The sequence below is a fragment of the Sorex fumeus genome, unplaced genomic scaffold (genome assembly GCF_029834395.1).
Source record: "Sorex fumeus unplaced genomic scaffold, SorFum_2.1 ptg000095l, whole genome shotgun sequence".
Lineage (NCBI taxonomy): Eukaryota > Metazoa > Chordata > Mammalia > Eulipotyphla > Soricidae > Sorex > Sorex fumeus.
In genome coordinates this window covers 12271125-12297241 of record NW_026606152.1, presented here as the reverse complement: position 1 = coordinate 12297241, position 26117 = coordinate 12271125, and the positions used below count along the sequence as shown (strand labels likewise).

At 37.5% G+C, this 26117-nt stretch overlaps 1 protein-coding gene across 3 annotated transcripts in view; it reads right to left on the bottom strand.

The window, feature by feature from the left end:
* SGCG (sarcoglycan gamma) overlaps positions 1-26117 on the bottom strand; it is a 112974-nt gene that overhangs the window by 25170 nt on the left and 61687 nt on the right. For all 3 annotated transcript variants that reach the window (XM_056133051.1, XM_056133052.1, XM_056133053.1), the window contains exons 3-4: positions 14280-14381; positions 7416-7503 (exon numbers count right to left, since the gene is read on the bottom strand). In XM_056133051.1, coding sequence (XP_055989026.1) covers positions 7416-7503; positions 14280-14381 — 190 coding nt within the window. The remainder of the gene's footprint in view (positions 1-7415; positions 7504-14279; positions 14382-26117) is intronic.

The window sequence follows — 26117 nt, the reverse complement described above, 5'->3', positions numbered from 1 at the left end:
CTCCTCTGCTCCTGGTAAGTCCAGTTATCTAAACAAGTCCCTAGGTTCTAGTGTCCAAAACTGTTTTTTTTAAGGATAAACAAGATTTACAATTCTTGGTAAGGCTCAAAAAGAAAAAAAAACAACAACCCTAATAATTAGCATCAATAATAAAGGGAAGAATTCAGAGGAGATACTGTAGAGATACAATTAAGAAACTACTGTGGAGAATTTTATTCCACTGAAGTGAAGAACATAACAGAAATGGATGAACTTAACAATGAGATATCACCTCACACCAGAAAGACTGACAGACACTCATCAAAATGAACAACAGCGACAACCAGTTTTGGAGAGATGTGGGGGGGGGGGGCGGAGAAAGAGACTCTGGTGGGAATGTTAACTGGTTCAGCCTTTTATGGAAAACAATATGGACATTACTCAAAAAACTAGAAATTGAGCTTCCCTATGACTCATCCTTACCACCCCTGGAAATATATCCTAAGGGCCCAAGAGTGCAATGTAGGAAAGACATCTTGACTCCTATGTTCAATGCAGCACTGTTCACAATAGCAAATTATGGAAACAACCCAACGTCCAAGAACAAATGATTGTATAAAGAAAGTACAGTACATATGCACAATGGAATGTTACTTGGCTTTAAGAAAAAATGAAGTCATTCAATTTGCTTCTACACAGATACATGGAGAGTATCATGCTGAGTGAAGTTAGTCAGAGGCAGAGGCACAAACACAGAATAATCTCTCTCATAAATGATATATGTGGGATATATCAAATGTCCAAAGGCAATAGAAATGAAGAACAGAACTGTCTTCAATAGGAAGCTTGCCACTGGGATTAGGGTGGGGGGGCCAAATCAGGGAATGGAACATTAGGACAATGGGGAAGGGGAAAAGTGTCTGCCACAGAGGCTGCGGGTCTGAAGGGAAACTGAAGACATTAGTGGAGGGTAGTGGACACTGATAAAGGATTGTTGTTGGAACAATATATGCCTAAAACTTAATCATAAAATCTCTGTAACTTTGTAATTCAAGACTATTCAGTAAAAAAAATTAAAAAGAAGCTTCCAGAATTTGATAAGGATAAAATACTACACATCAAATAGCAAAATATGTAAAATTAGATAGCAATTTAAATTTATTAAAAAATTGTATTTAAACACCAGGTTTTACAAAGTTATTTATCATGCAGTTATTTCAGGTGTGCAATGTTCTAAAACTACCAGTGTGGCCTTCCCTCCACCAACATCCCCAGTTTCCTGCCTACCACCCATATGTGCCCCCTTCAGCAGGCACAAAAAATTTGCTTCATATTGCTTTTTACAACAAATAGCAAATCGAATTATCAGAAAACAGATGGACAAAAGTGAAATTGTGATCATTGTTATATTGCAAATGAGAGAAATGAGTCCACTTAATAAAAATGTTTACTGTATCACTGTATCACCCACTGTTCATCTGATTTACTTGAGTGAGTGCCAGTAAAGTCTCCATTCATCCCAGCCCTGAGATTTTAGCAGCCTGTCCTTACTTGTCCTTCCTGACACTGCTGTAATGGAAGCTTTTTCAGGGTCAGGGAAATGAGAACCGTTTTTGTTACTGTTCTTGGCATACTGAATATGCCACAGGTAGCTTGCCAGGCTCTGCCGTGTGGGCAGGATACTCTCAGTAGCTTGACAGGTTCTCTGTATATATATATATATATATATATATATATATGTATATATATGTATATATATATTTCCCTCTATGATTTGTTACCTACTGTACTTTGAACCCCATCAAATATGGTGTGGTAATTGTGGAAAATGGGTAGGGAGTATCTTATGATGTGTCGTGTGGCTACTTTTGTGGCTGCGTGATCCAGGAATATGTTCACTCAGATGTGAGGCTCAGCCTGAGCATGTGGAAAGTGGCCTGGAGCATGGTGGCTTTTGGGTAGTGGAGGTCAGCTGCCAGGGCTGGGTCTTTTGGGGCTGAGAGGGCTCTTACCTACCCCCCTCTGGGGAGCCTTGAGTGAAAACAGCCTGGTGTGGAGTCTGGTGGCGTGGTTATGGGGGCCTCATCTTATGCTCCCTTCCAGGAGAAGCAGCCGTGGGTTTTGTAGGGTGGCCAATGAGGAGATTATCTGGATCCTTCAGGGAGTGGCTTATGAATCACTGGAGACGGGGGAAGCAGGCAGAGGATCTCTGCTCCCAGGTCCCATCGTAATAAAAATGTTACAAGATGAAAATTGGTGGAAATATAAAACAGAAACATGTAAACTATAAACAAAGAAATTGAAACTAATCAAACGTTTTTCCCCCAAATAAGACATATGACCATTGTTTCACAATTGAGTTCTACCTTATGTTAAAAATGTCTTTTATGTATTCTTCTCAAGTTTATATAAAAACTTCAAGAAAAACGAAGAGACACGTTCTTCTCTCCCAGAAGGGAGCCACATGACACTCACCATAACCAGGCTGCAGGAACCCACACCAGGCTGTTTCACTTGGGGTACCCCAGAGGGGGATGGGTGAGGCCCCTCTCTGTCCCAAAGGACCAAGCCCCAGCAGCCAAAATCCTCCAGAACCCAATTGCTGCCCTGATCACAGTCACTATCCACATGCTTAGGCTGAGCCTCACCCACAAGTGAACCTTTCCCTGGATCCCGAATCTGCATTCAAAGTCTCGAAGCATTTCATTGGACACACTTTACCCATAGTCCAAGAGTACCGCACCATATTTGATGGCATTCAAAGTAGGAGGCAACCAACCTTAAATGGAAATATTATATTATTCCAATTCTGTTTTGGGGCAGGAATTGGGGTTCATGATGGAAACACCCCAAATATGGTAGTAGGAAGGTGTAATGGTTGTGGGATTGGTGCTTGAATATTAAATGCAATCAAATATTGTGAACACTCTATAAAATAAAAAAATAATAAAAAAGAAAAAGAAAGTGCCAAATAATTTTTATCAGGTACACATAGCCTGATACCAAAAGTAGAGGGGTAGTCAGAAAAATAGCAAGAACAGATTCACAACTCTGATGAAGATATATGAAAGAATTCTCCACAAAATCTTAGTAGACTGAATCCAACAATACACTGAAAGAATCATAAATCATGAGTAAGTAGGATTCATTATAGGGATTCAAAAATGTACCAACATATGCAAATAAACTAGTGTAATACACCTCAACAATAAAAGATAAAGCCATATGATTACAATAATAAAAACAAAGCTTTTGATCCAAATCATTAATAAAAGTTTTTGATTAATGACAAAAGGAAATTTGTCAATAAAATGGGGATGGAAAGAGTATATCTTAACATAGTAAAGGTCAAATATTAGAAGCCCACTCACATAATATTCAATGGTTAAAAACATGAGAGTTTTTCCTCTAAAATCAGGCACAGTATAAGAATGTCACTCTCACCACTTTCTTTCAACATAATAGTAGAAGTCGTATAGAAACTAAAGAAATTAGGCAAGAAAAAGAGTAGAACTATCACTATTTGGATATGGCATGATAGTATCATCTAAAACCATAAAGCACATAAGAACATTGAGAAGCAATAGACAAATATTAAAATGGCAGGCGACAAAATCAACAAAAATTTGCTGCATTTCAATGTGCAAACAAACTACAGGTAAAAGAAATTTTAAAGATCCCATTTATAAATACGTTGAAAAGAATTACAGGATACATATCCTTTATAGCTTAGTGGTAAACTGTAAACTTTGGTTTGATCCCTGTTATCCCTACCTTTTTCACAAAATACTTAAATATCTAAGAATCAACTTAATTAAGGAAGTGAAAGTTTTGTACATTGAGAACTATAACTCTTTGGCTGCAGATCTTAGGGAACTGCACAGAGAAGGGTACATGGAATTTTGTCCAAGAATACTGACACTTGATAGTGGTGGCCACACTATAGCCCTAGATACTGATATAAAAATTTTATATAACCACAAAACAATGTTATCTCAATAAATTAAAAAACTTAATGGTTGTTGTATTGCTGTAGGTACTACAGTTTAGATTCATAGTAATTGCATTATATATTTCTGCTGTCCTTTGGTGTATATATGTTAATTAGTATAACATCGACCATATCCACACAATAACCAAGCTCACTGAGGGTTCTCGAGAGTTCAAGATGCTTCTCTGTCTAACGTTCATTGATTTAAAGAAGGCCTTTGATTCTGTTAAGATGGAAGCGGTCATCGAAGCCCTAGTCAATCAGGGCATTCAAACTCAATACATCAAGATCCTCTGTGAGCTGTATTATGGATTCACTACCAGGATCTACCATTCTACAAAGAAGTGATCATCGATGACAAGAGAGGGGTTCGGCAAGGTGATAGTATTTCACCTAAACTCTTCAGTGCCACCCTCGAGAAGATCATATGATGACTGGAGTGGGAAGAAATGGGAGTGAAGATAGATGGTCGGGAACTACACCACCTCCGCTTTGCTGACCGTTCTAATAACACCAACATCAGCCAAGTGGCACAAATGCTGACTGACTTCGACCATGAGTGTGGAAAGGTCGAATTACAGATAAATCTCACAAAGACAATGTTCATGAGAAACAGTCTTGTTCCTGACGTTCCATTCACTCTCAACGGAACAAACATCTCCGAATGCAACAGTATGTGTACCTAGGTCGAGAAGTCAACATGACGAATAACTTGGCACCTGAGTTGTGCAGGAGGAAGAGAGTGGCTTGGAATGCCTTCAAGAGTGTCAAAGAAATAACTAAGAGGATGAAGAACCTCCAGCTCCGAGTACATGTCTTCGATTCCACTGTTCCTCCTGCATTAACATGTGTCTCAGAGACCTGGGTCCTACGCAAACTGGATGAGAACGCTATTCGGGTCTCTCAAAGAGGAATTGAAAGAGCTATGCTTGGAGTATCATGCTTCACTCAAATGAGAGAAAGAATCTGGAGTTCCGACTTCAGTCAATGTTCAAGAATCAGGGACACTGTCTCGTTTGCCAAGGCATCTAAAATCAGATGGGCTGGACATGTAATGAGATTTAGAGATGATAGCTGGACTAGAGCCATTACCAACTGGATTCCATGGGATGTCAAAAGATCGCATGGATGCCCACCTATGAGATGGTCAGACTTCTTCGTCAAGACCCTGAATGATTGGTTTGAGGCTCTTCATGATCCTAGAACGAGCAGATGCCATTGGGCTACGCTAGCATGCAACAGGAATGAATGGAGACGTTCCTGCCCCTACTTGAGCAAATCGATGAGTAACGGGATATCAAGTGATCAAGTATAATATTGTCTTGTATGAAACCCTTAAGCATTATAGAATGACTTTATTTCTTATATATCATAGTTTAGGAAATATGTTTACAATAGTGTTAACGATTATGATTTTTATGTAACTCAGCATCACCAAAGTGATCCTCAGTTAATTGGCTCGTATTGCTTTTAGCTTATCCCCTTCTAAACTTTCCCACTCTCCACCTGCCTGAAAATTTCAGTTTTGCAATCCAAGACCAAAGATTTATAAGCATTTAGTACTGTCTATTCTCCTGTTTTATTTCTCTGTATACCATAGATGAGGAAGTTCACCCAATATTTGTTTTCCTTCCTCTTATTTTGCTTCACAGAATATTTTTCAGTTGCATCAAAGTTGCAGCAAAATGCAAGATTCCATCTTTTCTTGCATTTATAAAGTATTCCATTGTAGCCATTCATATTAATTGTAACTTCTCTATTTATTCATTCACTTTTTAGATATTTGAATTTTTACATATCCTGGCTATTGATTGTACTGGTGTTGCAATGAGAATATAAATGCATACATATTTTTGAATTAATGCTTTTGTATTTTGGGATAGATGCCAAGAAGTGTAATTGTTGATAATAAGGAAGATCGAGTCTTACTTTTGGAGAAAAATCTCCAGACTGTTTCCTATAAAGACTGAACCACAGAACATTCCCACCAATAGTTATTTTTTGCCACATCCCTGCCAACATGGTTTGTTCAGATGCTGATAAATGCCATTCTAACTGGTGTGGTATTATATCTATTTTATTGAGTTCTTTTTAAAATCATGAACAGATGTTCTACTTTATTAAAAGATTTTTTCCCAATTTTTATACATTTTATTTTCATAAAGTAGTTCACAATAGTTCATTACAGATAATATTCAAACACCCATCCGACCAGAAATCATCTTCTGACCACAATAAGAAGGAAGTGTGTAAAGGTTGTTGATTTCATTCTGAGGCACTTTAAGCCTGTATATAAGAGAATACAAGCAAGTATGTTAAAGCCAAACACATGTGTGCTGCTTTAAGTACATCAATGGGCTAGAGTATCAGCCTTGAGCTCCGGGAAAAACTGCATCACTCTCTTCTGGGAACTTTTTTTTATAGTCTCTGGACCTTGGCCGTTGGTGAGATTACATGGTGCTGGGGGCAGTTTGAGGACGTGGCTGCAAGCTACTGGAAAACTGGGGATCTGGGTGGAGGAGGCCCAGTCCCAATCTGAGCAGTCTTGGAGATCTCAGCCACAGGTCCCACATACCTGGGTTCCTCTGTTGGTTCCTTTATGGATGAGGCTTGTCTGAGCGTGTGGAGAGTGGACTTGAGTGTGGCTGAGGCTGGGTTCTGGAGGTTTCCAGCTGCCAGGGTTCTGCCAAGATTTCCTTAAATCAATTGGTATGATCACATGACTTTCATCTTTCCTTTCATTGATAAGATATATTACATTAATTGATTTTTTTTTGTGTCACACCCAGCAATGCACAGAGGTTACTCCTGGCTCTGCACTCAGGAATTACTCCTGGTGGTGCTGGGGGACAATATTGGATGCTGGGAATTGAACCCAGGTTGGCTGTGTGCAAGGAAAATGCCCTATCTGCTGTGTGATCACTCCAGCCCTACATTAATTGATTTACATATTAAAATCACTCCCACATCCCTGGGATGAATTCCACTTGATTGTGGTGTGTGATCTTTTATGAAATTTTATATTCGTTTTTCTAAGATTTTGTTGAGGATTTTGTGTTGATGTTCTTTAGGGAAGTTTTCCTGAAATCCTCTTTATTAGTGGTATCCATACCTGCTTCAAGTATTAGTGTAAAATTTGCTTCATAGAAGCTGTTAGGAAGAATTCATGTTTCTTCAATATTTTGGAAGATTTTGAGAAGTAAGTCTTCTTTGAAGATTTGCTAGAAGTCACAAGTGAGCCCATCTGGTAGGGAGTTTTGTCCTTGGAAAAGATTTTTAATTACCTTTGTCATTTCTTTGCATGTGAATGGTATTTAGAAAATTCGTGTTTTGATTGTTCATAAATAACTCTGATTTCCATAAGAGTAAAACACACACTGACCCATTCAGCACAATTATTTGTGGACCACAAAATTGCAAATCCCTGAGGTCAAGTTGGACTCACCCACTTTCAGTCTGCCTGTGACCTCCCCTTCAGAGTTCCGTGCATTGACCGTCACATTCTGAGTTGACTGCAGAAGGAGTGATGTGTCCTAGAAAGAGATTCACCCAATTAGGGATATATGTTACAAATGGCAATATCTTTTTCTTCATGTATTAGTTTAGGGTTTATATAAGATAATTTCTACGTAGTCACAAACTGTGGACTTATATGAAATAGATTTAGAATGCATAAAAAACAATTTCTTCACAGTCATAGATCATAGCTACAGTCCTATATATTGGTGACTAACATTATGTAAACATTTTGTGTATAATGGTAAGGGAGTAAATATATTAACTTCTTCCATAAAATATTCTTTTCTCATGGGTTTATGTTACCTATGTGCAGTTTTTACAATGTTGTTAAATTCGTTCCTAAAGGGAAAGATCTTAAGTTTTCACTGTGCACATCAATGAACGTTAGACAGAGCGCCATTTCAACTCCCGAAAAACCTCAATGAACTTGGTTATTGTGTGGATATGGTCGATTGTGCTGAATCCTTTTCGAAACCCCACTTGCTTGCATGGTTGTCCTTTATCTAGTGTTCTGACAATCCTATTCAGGATGACTCAAGTGAACAGCTTGTAGATAACGGACACCAGGCAGATCCGGCAATAGTTGCCAATGTCGTGGATGTCTTCCTTCTTGTACAGTAGAACAGTCCTGCTGGTTTTCCATTGGGATAGAACCTTGCATTCAGACAGGTAGTGTGTGAAGAGCCGAGCCTGTGTATTGATAAGTACTGATGGCAGATTCTTCAGGTGTTCGGGTCTGACCTTGTCTGGGCCGGGTGCTGTTCACTTCTTTACTGATGAAATGGCTTGTCGGATTTTGGAAGGGAGAACATTGGGAAAGATATATCCATCCTGTGGAATTTGGTATGTGAGCAAGTGGACATGGCTATCAATGAGATCCGAGTAGAAGTCATGGATAATGTTCTCCATTGCCCTTATGGAAGATGTGATAGATCCATCAGGATATTGGAGGGCAGTCATCTTGGTCTTGTAGTTGGCGAAGGACAGGCAGGAGTTGCAAATGCTTTTCCCATCTTCTGTCGCATCAGCCAGCACTACTCTCTCTTTAAGGTCTTCCTTTATCACTTACTTCTCTGCACTGCTTTGCGAGCTTGGACATTAGCTTGTAGTTGCCTGAGGCTTGCGCCCAGCCACGTTGGCCAATGAGCTCGAGAGTTTTTGAAGACAGGCGTCTTTTTGTGGCTTTCTCTCTCGATGTTCCTCACACAATCATGGAGGTGCTGAACCAGTTGATCGCATTCTTTGTCAATGTTATCAATGATGGAGTATTTAAACAAGCTTTTAAATTATGCCGACCTGAGTTTGATTCCTCCATCCCTCTTGGAGATCCTGGCAAGCTACTGAGAGTAGTAGAGTCACACAGAAGAGCCTGGCAAGCTCCCCGTGGTGTATTCAATATGCCAAAAATAGTAACAAGTCTCACAATGGAGATGTTACTGGTACCCACTCGAGCAAATGGATGAACAACAGGAGGACAGTACTTTAAATTATGCAATGAGAGGTTAACTATATTCTCTATTATTTCTGTCTTATACTACTTATACAAATTTTACAATTTTGATGTTCTAAGAAAAGCTACTTATAATAGCTTTATCTCTGAAATTTTTAAGTGTGTTTTTTTGAGTCACTTTTAGATAGACTATTTTTATAGGGTTGGATGTTATTTTTATTGGTAATATTTAATTTAGTATCTCTATTTAAATAAGTTAGCAAAATTTATTTTAATTCAAAAAGTATTTTGAGAAAATTTATATGCTATTTTGATACAGGTTGAAGCGATAGCACAGTGGGTAGGGCATTTGCCTTGCATGGGGCCAAACCGGGTTCGATTCCTCCGTCCTTCTCGGAGAGCCCAGCAAGCTACTGAGAGTATCCCGCCCACATGGCAGAGCCTGGCAAGCTCCCCATGGCATATTCGATATGCCAAAAACAGTATCAACAAGTCTCACAATGGAGATGTTACTGGTGCCCATTCAAGCAAATCAAAAAACGGGAGGGCAGTGCTACAGTGCTATTGTGATTCAATGTAGTTTTGGCCCAGTTTTTCCCAGAGATAAACTTTTTTAGGTGAAATTTTCCTCATGTGGATTGAAACTTCAGCTCAGGCTTTCTGTGTGTGTATATTTTAATTTTGGCACATCTCTAGGATGGAAATCTAGTAGAAGATTTTATATTTGATGAGGACTTTGGGGATATTGAAAATCACATTCTTCATGTAAGAAATGCACCTTCTCCTGCTGTTACTTCTTCCCTTGCAATTTATGAAATGATCGCAGATGAAGTACAACTAAGATTTAAAATTTTAGCATTATTTCTGTAAAGATATTGGGGGTTTTCAGTCTTATAATGGTGTTTCAAGTCTATTGTCTTTAGTGTTTGTTGAGCCCTGGTATGAATCTTTTTATCCCTGAAATTGCTCTCAGTGATATCAAAAGAGGTACAGCTGGAATAAGAGCCCAATCTTTGGATAAAAATGGAAATCTAGTAGAAGATTTTATATTTGATGAGGATTTAGGTATATTGGAAATCATATTCTTCATGTAAGAAATGCACCTTCTCCTGCTGCTACTTCTTCCCTTGCAATTTATGAAATGATCGCAGATGAAGTACAACTACGATTTAAATTGTAAATAATGAAAAGAGCTAAGATTGGGCCGGAGCAATAGCATAGCGGGTAGGGCATTTGCCTTGCACGTGGCCGACCCAGGTTCGATTCCTCTGCCCCTCTTGGAGAGGCTGGCAAGATACCGAGAGCATTCCGCCTGCACAGCAAAGCCTGGCAAGCTACCCGTGACATAGTTGGTATGCCAACAATTATAACAACAAGTCTCACAATGGAGATGTTACTGGTGCCCACTCGAGCAAATTGATGAACAATGGGAGGACAGTGCTACAGTGCTTGGTTTGGGTCTTTGCACAGTAGTGCTCAAAGACTAACTCCTGGCTCTGTGCTGAGGGATCACTCCTGGGGGTATTTTAGGGGACTACGGTGGGGCGGGGGGAGGAATCACATCAGGGATCAACCACATGTGAGGCAAGTGTCCTACCCATTGAACTACCTCTCTGACCTTGGTATGACATCTTTCGTCTTTATGTATCTACAGATACGTAACAACGTAACTTGATTCAAGCCTGGTTAGTAGATGAAACTTTCCTGTCTTTTGTTGTTATCTCATGCAGTGGGGCTAAGCTTAAATCCATTCAAGTAGACACCTTATTGGCCTTTGTTTCATTCCAGAACTTACAGGATTTTGCCTGTAAGCTACCCTTCACACTTTTGAAGGCTGTGAAATTTGATAGCAATCATCTTTAGTAAAGCTATACAACTGTTTGTGTTCCTATTTCATTTCATTTTGGTTTTGGAGTCTTACCCAGTGGGGATCAGGAGACACTCCCAGCTTGATCTTTTGGAGTAGTTCTGGCAGTGCCTGAGAGACCATGCTGTTTGGATCAACACCAAACCTCCTGCATACAAAGCATATGCTCCAGCAACCTCCTCGCCCTCATTTTATTTAGGTTAACAGTGCGTTTTAGAAGATGACCTTTATGTTTTGATCAGATATCACCATATATCAAAGTTGAGCAGGTAGATGGACGGGTTTAAATTATGAATTGAAGGCATAGTCGTGATAGAATTTTATATATTCACTTTGAAAACTAGAAGTCAAGTACCATGTTAAATTATATTAATAATGAATTCTCTCAGTCTAGCAATATAAATGAGTTGTGTGAAACTTTGTAGATTCATAAATCAATTCTGTATAAAATTCATTTAAAGTCATCTTTGAAAGAAAAGACAGTTATGAGAGTAATAATTTTTCAATGAATCCCATTATTTTTGAAAGTCATATTAGTTACAAAATAATTTAATGCTGTTATAATGTAAATTATTCTAAACATTTCTATAATTTTTTATATTGACTTATGTGCCATTAATGTAATATTATGAGAGTTTTATACATGTATCTAAAATATTTTGTAAAATTTTTACCCCTGGTTTTAAATAAAAACTGTATTGAAGATGAGAAATTATGATAACTTAAAAATATTAATGCTTCTATGATCTAATCACTGATTTCAATCACCATGCTTTTCTACTAATATTACTCCCTAAAAGTATATTAGAGAATGAGCTAACATAACTCGGGGAGAGTGTAGAAAAGATTAAGTTCTAATATTTAAATTCTTTATTCATATTTGATTTACTTTTTATTAGAGCTTGTATTAACCCCCCTTGTTCCATATGGCAGGGATATTTAATAAACTGAAATACCCTAATGTAACTTATTAGTCAATATGTTCAATAACTCAGGTTCATATAGATATTAGCCTATAATAATGCAGGTTAGATTTTTGCTCCAACTGTTGACTGAGATATTCTCAGAAGTAACATTGTAGTGCTTAGTAATTACCTGGGCTTCCTTAGGATATTTTTTCTGCATTCTATTTCTAAGTTGCATGATGCACACTTTTATCATTGGGAGTAAAATTTGATAACTGTTCATGTGTCTACTTTAGGAGTGTAATTTCCCTTTTATAAGACTGTGTTTCTCAGTGGTTGGCCTTTGTCTCCTTTCTGATACCCTGATAGTGGCTGGTACTTTGTATGCTTGTAGGAGATGCTAACATATCCTTTCATATCCAGAAAAAAAAATAGTACATTGGAATGTACTTATCATGTAACTTTTAAGATTTAATTGGATGAAGCTTTAACATTTTATTTAGATAATGCCACATAATATCTAGCAAAAATAATTCTCTCTACTCTGAGGTTCATAGCATAACATAAGAAAAATGTAACATTCTACAATACTTACATGTTTGGCTCCACTGGTTTTAAATTTTATAAAGATAATATTGAGTTAGGGTTTTATTTAGATTTTTAAAATTTGTAATTTCAATATGAAAAATTTTTACAAGAGTGAAAAAATTTTTATATTTTAGGAGCATAATATTGCTATATCACTCCACCATCAAAGTGTCTGTGACTCCTCACACTGATGACTTTTTCTCCTCACTTCCTGCCTCATTCCGTGGTAATCTAGGTTCTATTGTCAGAATCTGTAGACTTGTTTTCATCAGACATTGCATATATATGGCACAATTTCTTTAGTCACTATCTATAATTGAACATTAGGTTGTTTTCAGGTTTTTTGGCTCTTATAAATAGCATTGTGATGAGTAAAGATATGTATATTTTTTAATTAGTTTTTTATGTTTTTTGGATAGATACGTAGGTATCAAACTGCTGGATCAGATGGTGGTGCTATTTTCAATTGTTGGCAAAATTTATATACTTTATAGAGGCTAAACTAGATTACATTCCCACCCTCAGAGAAAGAGGCTTCCTTTTTCTCCACATTCCATCAACTCTTTTAAAAATAAAAATATAGAGCATTCTCATTTATATGACTGATCTCATTTTTTTTTATTTCTCTGATAATCAGAGATGATGAGCATTTTTTTTCTATGAGTCTGTTGGCCTCTACATATGTCTATATATATTGGAGGCAGATTTACTTTCAAACCCACACAATTATTTAGTAATGATATTTAACTTTTCAGGGAGAGCTCCTACAGAATAATCACTTGATCACCTGATCATTTGACTTCCCGCTAATCATTGATTTGCTCGAGCAGGCTCCAGTAACGTTTCCATTTGTCCCTGTCGCGTGCTAGTGTAGCCCGATGGCGTCTGTTCGTTCTAGGAACACGAAGAGCCTCAAACCGATTGTTCAGGGTCTTGACAAAGAAGTCTGACCATCTGGTAGGTGGGCGGCCATGCAGTTTTTTGATGTCCCGTAGAATCCAGTCGGTAATGGCTCTAGTTCAGCGGTCGTCTCCAAATCGAATTACGTGTCCAGCCCATCTGATTTTTGATGCCTTGGCAAACAAGACAGCGTTTATTGATTCTTGATCATTGACGGAGGTCTGAACTCCGGATTCTTTCTCTCATTTGGGTGAAACGTGATACTCCAAGCATAGCTCTTTTGATTCCTCTTTGAGAGACCCGAATAGCATTCTCATCCTGTTTGCATAAGGCCCAGGTCTCTGAGACATATGTTAATACAGGAAGAACAGTGGAATCAAAGAGATGTGCTTGGAGCCGGAGGTTCTTCATCCTCTTAGCTATTTCTTCAACGCTCTTGAAGGTGCTCCAAGCTGCTCTCTTCCTCCTGCGCAACTCAGGTGCCAGGTCATTTGTCATGTTAAATTCTTGACCTAGGTACACATAACTGTTGCATTCGGAGATGATCGTTTCATTGAGAGCGAATGGAACGTCAGGAATGAGGCTGTTTCTCATAAACATTATCTTTGTAGCTGAAACCAGTAATTACAATGGGTCTCATTCCCCTGACCCTGAAGGCATCACCTACAGAATAATACTACTATGTAATCACTGTAATTAGTATATTCAATACAAAACATCAAATGAAACTAATTTTTTCCCAAGCTTCTCAGAAATTTTAAAAGATCTCAAAGTAAGTATATTTAAAAAATATATATGTACTATTAAAAAGAAGCCTGGGTTATTTTTTATATTGCTAATGTTTATTATAGACTAAATTGCTGAGGTCACCAATTAAAGCACAGGAAAACAAAGCTAGTTAGAATGCAATAGAGATAGAGATAAGTTTTACAACCTAATAGCCAAGTTTTTCCTAAAGAGTGTATGATGGACAGATGCACACATAAAGCTAAGACATTGTTTCTGAAACATTGAATTTATCGATTCAACTATTACATATTATTCACAATACACAATGTAAATATTTTATCACCTTCTTACCATTCTGGAGTGTATTTCTTTAGCATACAGTGGGAATAAAAATTCGGATTCGCCTTCCAAGCGAAGTCCATCTTTTGTAACACGTAAGTGGCCCATTCCAGTCTGTGAAAAAAAAAGAGAAATTAATTGTTTTGTTGCTTTCCTTTTTTATTTTTAATGGATAGGCTTAAATTATATATGTATGATTTGCTATCATCACTCTTTTCACTTTCTCCTTAAAAGTCTATGTCAAACTTTAATTCTTTTTTGCCAAAGTTTTATTAAATTTTATAAGAAAACAATGTTTGCTTTATTTAGAAAATGCATATGATTTTAAGAATAATTTCATTTAAAAACACGTAGGAGCCTACATGTAAGAAATAAAACCTACCATGTTAAGGAAAAAAATTTTGATTACTATTTTTAAAATATTTAAGTAAAAATGAAAGAAGTGGTTTCTGGAGGTGAACAATATATACACCATTCACCTTTGGAACTTTTTGTATCTTTCCACACTAAAATTCTGTGACATGTAGATAATCACTCTCCGTTTCCTTGCTTCCAAACCTTGCACTCACTATTCTACTGGCTATGTGTATGAGTTTATATTATCAGCAGTTTATATAAATGGAATCATATAAAATAAATTTTTCTTTTATGCACTTCTAAAGAAACTCAAGCTATAATAAAAAAAGAAAATGTACTGAATGGTAGAAAATATTTGCATACAATATATCAAGTGTTGGTTGGTATCCAAGATCTATAAATCACTTATAAAACTACAACCATAAAACCTAACTACTCTATCCACAAATGGGGCAAGGAGATGAACAGATATTTTCCCAAAGAAGCCATATGGATGACCAACAGGCGTGTGAAAAAGTGCTTATCATTACTCATGAATAGGAAAATGCAAATAAAAAAATGAGATATAATTTTGTGCAAATGAGAACAGTACATATAAAAAATCTGGAAATAGCCATTGTTGGTGATATTGTCATGAGAAAGGATCCTATTGTTGATATAATTGTCATCTGGGTCAGTCTCTATGGAGAGATAGGAATATAAGTCCCAACAATACCACTTCTTGGCATCTATCCCCGAAATACAATACCATCAGCTCGAAAGGATATGTGCACACCTATGTTCACAGCACTTAGTACAATAGTCAAAATACAGAAACAACCCAAATGCCCAACTACGGATGAATGGATCAAAAAGATGATATATAAAAAAGAAGATGTGGTATATATACACAAAGGAATATTCCACAGCTCAAAGAACAAACGTAATTTATAGCAACTGGATAGAGGATATTGTGTTGAGTAAAGTCATCACAAAGAAAGGGACAGATCCAGAGCAAGGTAGCAACAAAGAGCTAAAGGCAACAGAACTGGAGAACTGATTCACGTAATTGAGTTGATTGGGGGTTAAAGGGAGAGATGTTAGGGTTCTTGGGAAAGGAACGTGGGTACACGTGTTGGAATGGATGTGGTGTTGGAATTGTGTGCACCAGAAACCATCATTAACAATATAATAAATAGCAGAATATAAATAAAATCTTTATAATACTTTGTTCTAGTTTATTTGCCTTTGAATATGTATTTTGGAAATATTTTGTTAAATATACAAAATTTGCTAGGATGTTTTTGGCATTGAGTTTAATATAATATCAATTTGGGAAGAATTGACATACTAATTTATTCGAATTTCCAATGCTTGAATATTTCTCTTTTTTTATTTGCCACACCGGGCAATGGTCAGTGCTTTCTCTGCACTCCTGGTGAGCTTGGGAGATCACGTGGGGTGCCAGGGATCAAACTCGAGTTGGTCCATGTGCAAGGTAAGTGCACTACCCATTGTACTATCTCTCCAGTCTTCATTTCTTAATTAAAAAATTCTCATTGTTTTATAGTTCTTAGCACACAGTTGGGCTGCAGCGATAGCACAGCAGGTAGGGCGTTTGCCTTGCACGCAGCCAACATGGCCAACCCGAGTTTGATTCCTCTACCCTTCTTGGAGAGCCTGGCAAACTACTGAGAGTATCTCGCCTGCACGGCAAAGCCTGGCAAGTTACCCATGATATATTCGATATGCCAAAAACAGTAACAACAAGTCTCACAATTTGTTGTGAGACGTTACTGGTGCCCGCTCGAGCAAATTGATGAACAATGGGAGGACAGTGCTACAGTGCTACAGCACACAATTTGTTTCCATATTTGGAAGCATGGGCACACCAGGCAGTTCTCAGAATTTAACCCTAGCTTTGTGCTCAGGGATCACTCAAGACACAGGTGGGAGACCATGTGGAGTGCAGTACGGGGGATCAAACCCTGCCTGAATGCATGCAAGGTAAGTACCTTGTCTGTTATACTATCATTCTGGCCAAAGGGGATTATTTCCTTAATTTCCATTTCTCTAATTCATTGCTTAGATATTGAAATCAAAGACTTATGTGTATCTATTTTGTATATGTCCACTTTACTAACCTCAATTATTTCTAGTACTTTTTTGGTACAGTCCTTGAGGTACCAAAATAATATCTATGTATATTATTTTGTCTTCTGATAATTAGTAATAGTTTTACTTCTTTTTCAATTTGAATTGCCGTTACCTTTTATTGCCTAATTCATCTAGCTAAGACTTCCAAAACTTTATTAAAAAATGTTGATAAAAGTGTACATTCTCACCTAGTTCCAGATTTCTCATATCACTGTTGGTTTTATTTATTTTGGGGGAAAAGGATTTGGTTACGGCCTGGGTTGGCACCACATTCCCCCAAGCACTGCCAAGAATGATTCCCTGAGCACAGAGCCACAAGTAATCCCTAATAACTGATACGATGCTGTGGTTGGGCTTAAAGAAATATGCAGACTACTGGCTCCTACCCCACAAGGTTTCTCTGACATAAAAGTATATACTGTAATAGATACAATATAGTGTAGACCAATTCAAGAATGGGCTTGATCCAAGTGTATTAGAGAATTTGTACAATGCTTCTGAGACATTACAGGATTTTAACAGGACCAAGAGAGACAGTTAAGCAAGACTTAACTCCATCTCTTACAGTTTTAGATTATTTAATGGAATGTCAATGATGAAACTCAGCATAGAGAAACATGTTCACCATTCCAACAGTTAACTCAAGATATAAAAGTAATATCCATCAACAAATGTATCTCTATTTTAGAGATTACATCTGACCATCTATAAAGTTATGTTATTCCATATTTTGGGAAAATAAAATAATTGAAATTGGACTGACTTCAATGTTTAACAGCTGTATACAGTTTCAATAATATGGCCATATAACATTGGTGAAAAATGTGTTTCAGTTGTAGTTGTAACTCCCTGCTCATGTTGCTATTATCTACAAAACCTCCTTGGAAATCCAAAGTTCACCTTTGGAGAATGTTGAGTTTTGTTTTAGTGTGATTTTTCTACGTTGCTTTTGTAATCAAAAGTTTAACAGTTTTATGGGTACTTTCATTTTATGCTAAAAATAGAGTAAAGGAAAGAAAAACTTTAAACAAATTATTTCAAAACTTTTCGCCATGCTTAAATCAATACAAATAAACACAATCATACTTTTGTGTGTATGATTGTGAAAATAATATATTATTATTTTCAAAATAATATATATTGAAAATATATTGGGCTGGAGCGATAGCACAGTGGTAGGGCATTTGCCTTGCGTGCAGTCACCCCAGCTGAGCCGGATTCGATTCCTTCACCCCTCTCAAAGAGCCCGCAAGCTACAGAGAGTATCTCGCCCACACGGCAAAGCCTGGCAAGCTACCCGTGACGTATTCAATATGCCAAAGACAGTAACAAGTCTCACAATGTTACTGGGCCCGCTCAAGCAAATTGATGAACAACAGAAGGACAGTGACAGTGACAGAAAGTATATTATCAGAATATCTGAAAATATATTGCTTGAGCGCAGTAACGTCTCCATTTTGAGACTTGTTGTAACTGTATTTGGCATATTGAATACTTCATGGGTAGCTTGCCAGGCTTTGCCACGCCCGTTAGATACTCTCAGTAGCTTGGCGAGCTCCGCAAGAGGGGCAGAGGAATCGAACCTGGCTTGGCCAGGCTGGCTGCGCGCAAGGCAAATGCCCTACCACTGTGCTATCTCAAGCTTATCAGAAAATAATAAATTAAATGTAGTTCTAATTTACAATATTATTATAGTTTGAACTCCAAGGTAGTATTCTTTGCATTATACTACACTAGTTATAAAGTAGGATTTTTCTTTAGACAGATGAAACAGATTAGTGGATCAGAATAAATTTTACAATTAGAACATGCTTTTGTTAGAATTTGTGATAAAAATACGCTACAAAGATCCTTGACTGTATATTAGTAGAAAAGAGAATCACGTAGACTCATGTACATCTGGAACACCTTTTTTATTATGATAATAGCCTACAAAAGAGGAATCTGGGTTAGATTTCTAGTTTAAGATGACAAATATTACTTGACACTGTAAGAGCTCTAGCCTAAAACACTATGCAATTATTATGCTTTATTGCTAAATTATTAAAGTATGTTTAAATAATTCATAGAAAAGTTAAAGTAAGAAGGAAAACTGAAGGACTATCCATGATATGAAAGCTAAAATTACTGTGCTATCTGCATTTCTAGACACCGGTAATAATAGGATTTGTATCATTGAACCAGGGATAATGAACACCCTCTCTACCCAAGGTTTATCTTTCTTCTTCAAACTCAGGTTTAATAATACATTATCTTAAAAAGAAAATATTAAATTGGTACATATTCTTACTGTAACCCCTGGGTTAATTTTACTTCATTATGAGTAGCATATAAACCAGAAATTTCAATTAGGGTTTTACTGAAAATCAAAAAAAAAAGAATTACTGATCTAATTCTTTCCAGAAGAATACAAATAATACTAAGAGATTGATTCAAAGTTTCTGGGTTATCATATTTTTTATCATACAGTTTCAATTAGTTTGCAAAATGAATAGAGAGGATCAGCAGATAGAATAAGGAATCCTGCCATCTTAATCATATTTTATTGACAAGAAGCAAATCAAAGTCTTAGGCACAATCAAGGAGGATGGAAGACACAAGATTTAATGTGGAGTCCTTATTAGAATTTACTCATCACTAGCATAAACAAGCACAACTTTATTTGCTTTGGGACGACTCCTAGCAGTGCCTGGAGAACCAGGCAGTCCTGAGATTGAATCTAGGGGTCCTGCATGCATAGCATACAACCCCCTTATTTTTGCATTCAACCCTTTGAGTCATCTTCATACTTTAAAAAATGGGTTTTACACAGCAAGCATCATCCTCAATGAGGAAAAACTGAGAGCCTTCCCTCTAAAATAAGGGACGAGACAAGGATGCCCACTCTCTCCACTGCTGTTCAATACAGTACTGGAAGTACTTGCAATAGCGATTAGGCAAGAAAAAGATATTAAGGGCATTCAGGTAGGAAAGGAAGAAATCAAGCTCTCACTATTTGCAGATGATATGATACTATACTTAGAGAACCCTATAATCTCGACCAAGAAACTCCTAGAAACAATATACTTGTATAGTAAAGTTGCAGGCTATAAAATCAATAGCCAAAAGTCCATGGCTTTCCTATACGCAAACATTGAGAGAGAAGAAAGCGACATGAAAAAAAAAACAATCCTGTTCACAATTGGGCCCCAGAAAATCAAGTACCTAGGAATCAGCTTAACTAAGGAAGTAAAGGACCTGTATAAAGAAAACTACAAAACACTACTTCAGGAAATAAAAGAGGACATGAGGAAATGGAACGATATCTCCTGCTCATGGGTCGGGAGACTTAATATTGTCAAAATGGTAATACTTCCCAAAGCATTGTACAAATTCAATGCAATCCCTATAAGGATACCCCTGACATTTTTCAAAGAAATGGAGGAAACACTTCTGAAATTTATATGGAACAATAAGCCCCCACGAATAGCTAAAGCAATTATTAGAAAAAAGAAAATGGGAGGAATCAACCTCCCTAACTTCAAACTCTATTACAAAACAGTAATAATTAAAACAGCATGGTACTGGAACAAAGGCAGAGTTGCAGACCAATGGAACAGGGTTGAATACACTGACATCTCCCCTCAATCATATGATCATCTAATCTTTGATAAAGGTGCAAGTAATGTGAAGTGGAGTAAGGAAAGCCTCTTTAATAAATTGTGCTGGCAAAACTGGACGGCTACATGCAAACAAATGGGCTCAGAACTCTGCCTAACACCATGTACAAAAGTAAGATAAAAATGAATTAAAGACCTCAACATCAGACTAGAAACTGTAAGGTACATTGAAGACAAAGTTGGCAAAACCCTCCATGACATTGAAGCTAATGGTATCTTCAAAGATGTCAGCCACTGGCCGAGCAAGTGAAAACAGAGATAGATAAATGGGACTATCTTAATCTAAGAAGCTTCTGCACCTCAAAAGAAACAGTGACCAAAATACAAAGACAGTCTACAGCATGAGAAAGGATATTCGCTAAATACACATCCAACAAGGGGGTTGATATCAAGGATATACAAAATACTGGTTGAACTCCACAAGAAGAAAATATCCAACCCCATCAAAAAAGGGGGCAATGAAATGAACAGAAACTTTCTCAAAGAAGAAATCTGAATGGCAAAAAAGCACATGAGAAAATGCTCTACATCATTAATCATCAGGGAGATGCAGATCAAAACCACAATGAGATACCATCTCACACCTCAGAGATGTCATGACCCACATCCAAAAAAACAAAAGCAACCTATTCTGGCATGGATGTGGCGAGAAAGGAACACTCCTTCACTGTTGGTGGGAATGCCGACTGATTCAGCCCTTTTGGAGAACAGTATGGACGATTCTCAAAAAATTAGAAATTGAGCTCCCATTTGACCCAGCAATACCACTCCTGGGAATATATCCCAGAGAGGCAAAAATGTATCGTTGAAGTGACATCTGCACTTGTTTGTTCATTGCATCACTCTTTACAATAGACAGAATCTGGAAAAAACCTGAGTGCCCAAAAACAGATGACTGGTTAAAGAAACTTTGGTACATCTACACAATGGAGTACTATGTAGCTGTTAGAAAAGATGAAGTCATGAAATTTACATACAAGTGGTACAATATGGAAAGTATCATGCTAAGCGAAATGAGTCAGAAAGAGAGGGATAGACATAGAAAGATTACATTCATCTGGGGGATATAAAATAACAAAATATGAGATTAATACCCAAGAATAGCTGAGATCAACACCAGGAGGATTACTCTATAGCTTAGAGGCCAGCCGGGTATTCTAGGGGAAAGCGCAGTTCAGATAGAGAAGGGAGCACCAAATAAAGGGTGTTTGGAGGATCCTCCCAGGAGAGGAGATGCAGGCTGAAAGTAGATTACGGACTGAACATGTTTGCCACTCAATGCCTCTTTTGCAGACCACAACACCCAAAAGGAGAGAGAGAACAAAAGGGAATGCACTGCCACAGAGGCAGGGTGGGATGGGGGGTATGGTTGTGGGAGGGATACTGGGATCCATGGTGGTGGAAAATGGGCACTGGTGGAGGGATGGGTATTTGATCATTGTATAATCGAAACCCAAGCACAAAAATTTGTAAAGCTACAACTGTACCTCATGGTGTTTCACTAATAAAAAAATTGCTTAAAATAAAAAAAATTAAACTGTTTTAATCTAGTTTTAAAAAATAGGTTTTATAAAGGAAAATAAAGGTAAACTACTATATAAGCACAATTTAATAATCAATATCACCAAATTAAATTTTCATAACATATTATCATGAAATAATATGCAACATAGTATGTTCTCATTTGCCAAAAATATAAATCTTGTAAGACAACTATACCTTTATAAAATCAGTAAGAACTTGGGTATCATACAGTATGAATAAAATATTTGTACTTTATTTGTTTTTTGATCCCCATTTGGCTATGCTCAGAACTTATTACTGTCTCTGTCCTCTGTGATCACCTCTGCTGTAGCTTGGGGGTACCATATATGGTGCCAGGGATGGAGCCCAGGTTGACTCTATGCTAAGCAAGTGCTTTACCCACTGTATTACCTCTTCAGCTCCTAAATCAAATATTTTAAAGAAGAAAATACAGTTTATTTATATAGGCAGTGTATTGAATTTTTATATGAACTTAGCACCAATTAATTTTCCTTAAATTTTGAGAGCTTAAAAAACTAGACAGCTAAAAACTGGGGGAATTTTGGGCCGGAGCAATATTATAGCAGGAAGGGCATTTGCCTTGCACATGGTCAACCCGGGTTCAATCCCAAGCATGCCACATGGTCTCCCAAGCACCACCAGGAATAATTTCTGAGTGAAGAGCCAGGAGTGACTTCTGAGCATCTCCTGTTGTGGCCCAACAACAATAAACAACAACAACAACAACAAAAATACAGTGATTTTAGAAAATTTGTGCACTCAAAAAATTCCTTCTGTTGTTAATATATCTGTATTCTTTTCTAAGTTTTTGAAATTATACTTATTTTATTATATAATAACTGGACTGATAAAATGTCATTAGAATGGTACTTTCCCTATTCTTCCATTAATGATCAATATTTAATGATGAAATATTTGCTTAAGGAAAATTAACAGAAGTCCATATGGGTTTGTTTACTTGCTAATAAAAAATTATGAATGGAAAAACTTTTTTTTTCTTTTTGGGTCACACTCGGCTATGCACAGGGTTTACTCCTGGCTCTGCTCTCAGGAATTACCCCTGGCAGTGCTCAGGAGACCATATGGGATGCTGAGAATCGAACCTGGGTTGGTCACTTGCAAGGCAAACTCCCTGCCCGCTGTGCTATTGTTTCAGCCCCTCTTTTTCCAAAAGGAATTTTAAAACACGGACAATAACCACACTATTGCCAGAGTGCTGTAATCAAAACAGCTTTGTTAAACTTGGGAAAGATTTGTTAAACTTGACTAATTTGCAAGATGATTTTTTACTCTCCCTTTACCAATGACTGTGTAGGTGACAGAGAGTTTCTTACACTGAATTTGAATGTCTAGAAATATATGCTAGCTGTTAGATATTCAACATTTCCTCTCACTCATTTCTCTCTCTCTCCCATTTCAGATTCAATACCATAGGAAAAAGCTCTTTTAGAAAGTCCTTTTAGAGTGATGCCAATTCCTTGGCATTTAAGAAAAGACATTGACTTATGAATAAAAATGAAACCAAAATGAAATCCTACAGAGATTTCTCAAACATAAAAATTTTGCCTCATCACCACATCTGTGAGATTTATAAAGGTGAGGAATCAAGCTCACAAACCTAAAGGGGGTTTTAATTGTTACCAATGGAATGAGATACAATGTTTCTTTCTGGGCACATTCAGTGAATGAAACAATTCATGTACACCTGGAATTTAATGCGCATGTTTAATGCATATCCTTCTTTATGAATGTAGAAAATGTTTTGAGTGTCAACCCCACACCATGGTCACAGGTGACTGACAGAGCTCAGTCATGGGGGTCAAAGGCCTGGGAAAGTCTGGCTGTCTGGTCCTTTCAGATCTCAAGTGGCTTCTTCCCTCTGCAGAGCCCTACTGAGAGTCTTCTTGCTAGTAACTTGCTAATAGTTATTCCTTGGTTTTTATTGCAAGCTGATGCATAGCCTTCTCCTCACAGGGTTTTCAAAAATTATACACTGAAAAGTTCTATTTTGATTCATTTGGGAGAACCAAAATGTCACAATGTTTTAAATTTAGACATAAAATGTAGTTAATATATAGAAATAGACACACCATCTGTTGTGCTAAATTCATGAAGTGAAGTTGTCCAGTGAGCTATTGTGATACTGCAAAAATACTGTTTTAAAAATTTAGGCCAAAAAAACCCACTACTTAATCTGACTCAATTAAGTATGTTGATACAGATATTGATTTATAGGATTGGAAATTTATGATACATTGCCTACTTATTTAACATGTTAAATATATTTATATTGCAGTTATGCAATACATTTAATTATTATTTCCCATCTTTGCATATGAGAGAATGTAAATTATTATTACAGGAGTAAAACAAATGATATATCTAGGGTTGTAGAACAACAAATGATGCACCTATATTTGTACAACCATGGTAGGATAGATGTAATTGTATGGAAAGAGAAGAATATTAAAATTCCAGTCCACTTCAGAATTAATTTGGTAAGTTCTCTCAGAAACAGCTATGCCACATCACATCTCCAAAGCACTGTGAAGAGCAGATCAATCCAATTGTGATGTCCACTAGAGTGGTTTCTTTCTGACAATAATTTCTCTTAAAATTCTGACATTTTACAGTAAATGTAGCACTGCACTGTATCACTGTTCTTCAAGGTTCATTGATTTGCTGGAGTGGGAACCAGTAACGTCTCCATTGTGAGACTTGTTGTTACTGTTTTTGGCATATCGAGTATGTCACGGGGATATTCAATACGCCAAAGATTAAATCTTGCCAGCTCTACCTTGCAGGTGGAATACTCTTGGTAGCTCCCTGGGCTCTCCGAGAGGGACATAGGACTCGAACCCTGGTTGGCCACATGCAAGGCAAATGCCCTAACCGCTGTGTTAGCTACACAAAATTTCATCAGGCCATATAAAATTCCCTGGTTATCTTAAAAACAAAAAGTTGTTCATAACATAATACAAATTCTTAGGACTGCTGGTATTTTATTTTCTAAATTCTACTTACTTGTTTCTGGGTCACACCAAACTGTGCTCAGGACTTACTCCTGTCTTTGTGCTCAAAGATCACTCCTGTAGGGCTTAGGGGACCATATTAGGTGCCAAAGATCAAACCAGATCAGCTATGTACGAAGTAGGGGTCCCACCCACTGTAGTATCTCCCTGACCCTATTTACTAAGTTTTTAATTAATGTTGAACTGTACCTAATAATTTATGTCAAATGACATTTTTAAAAATAAGAAAGCACCAGGTAGATAGTCTATATTAGTGTGATAATGAAAACATGATTTATAAGATTTTACAAGTAATATATGCACAAACCTATCATGAACAGTTTTGTAATTTGCAGCACTGCAATGAAAATGGAGAAAATAAAGTAATGAACTTAATAGGCAAACAATCTAATGTTTCCTTTTTCCTGTTTTGGGCTATACTGAGCTTTGCTCAGAGCTTACTACTCTGGGTTTTGCACATAGGTAATCCTCCTGGTAAATTGGGAGGGTGCGGAATATGTGGTGCCCGGGATGGAACCCCGGCCAACCACTTACAAAGCAAACCCCCTACCCACTGTACAACTGCTCTGCCTACTCATTAGACAATCTTGACTGATTGAATCAACCAAGAACTCAGAACTATTATGCTTTCCCATCACAGAGACATTACACAAGAAAATAAAAAACCAGAATTCTGCCACGCATGTCCACCCACCTATCCCCCACCTTTCTTCTGCACGGGTGGGGCCGTCTGTGCGCCCCCATGCCGCCTTGCCCTGTGGCCCTGAATGCTTGCAACCCGGAAGATCCCTGAGGGCACCCGCCAGAGTTCTGCTGCACCCACCCACCAAGCCCCCTGCATTTCTTCTGCACAAGCCCTTGGGCTGGGTACCAATATCCTGACAGGCTGGGGGTGTGACCTCCACTGCAAGGGGCGTGACTTCCTCAAAAGTGGGCGTGGACTTATTGTGGCCTGCAGGTGGCTGTGGTTATTTTCCTCATTTCCAGCACTCTCAACTCATATCCCAAACTATATCACCTAATTCTGTGCAAAACGTCCGGTCACCTCGAACACAACACGATAACAATCCACTGGACTACACCAACTCCATTAAAAGACCAGTGTACGCAAAAAGCTGTAC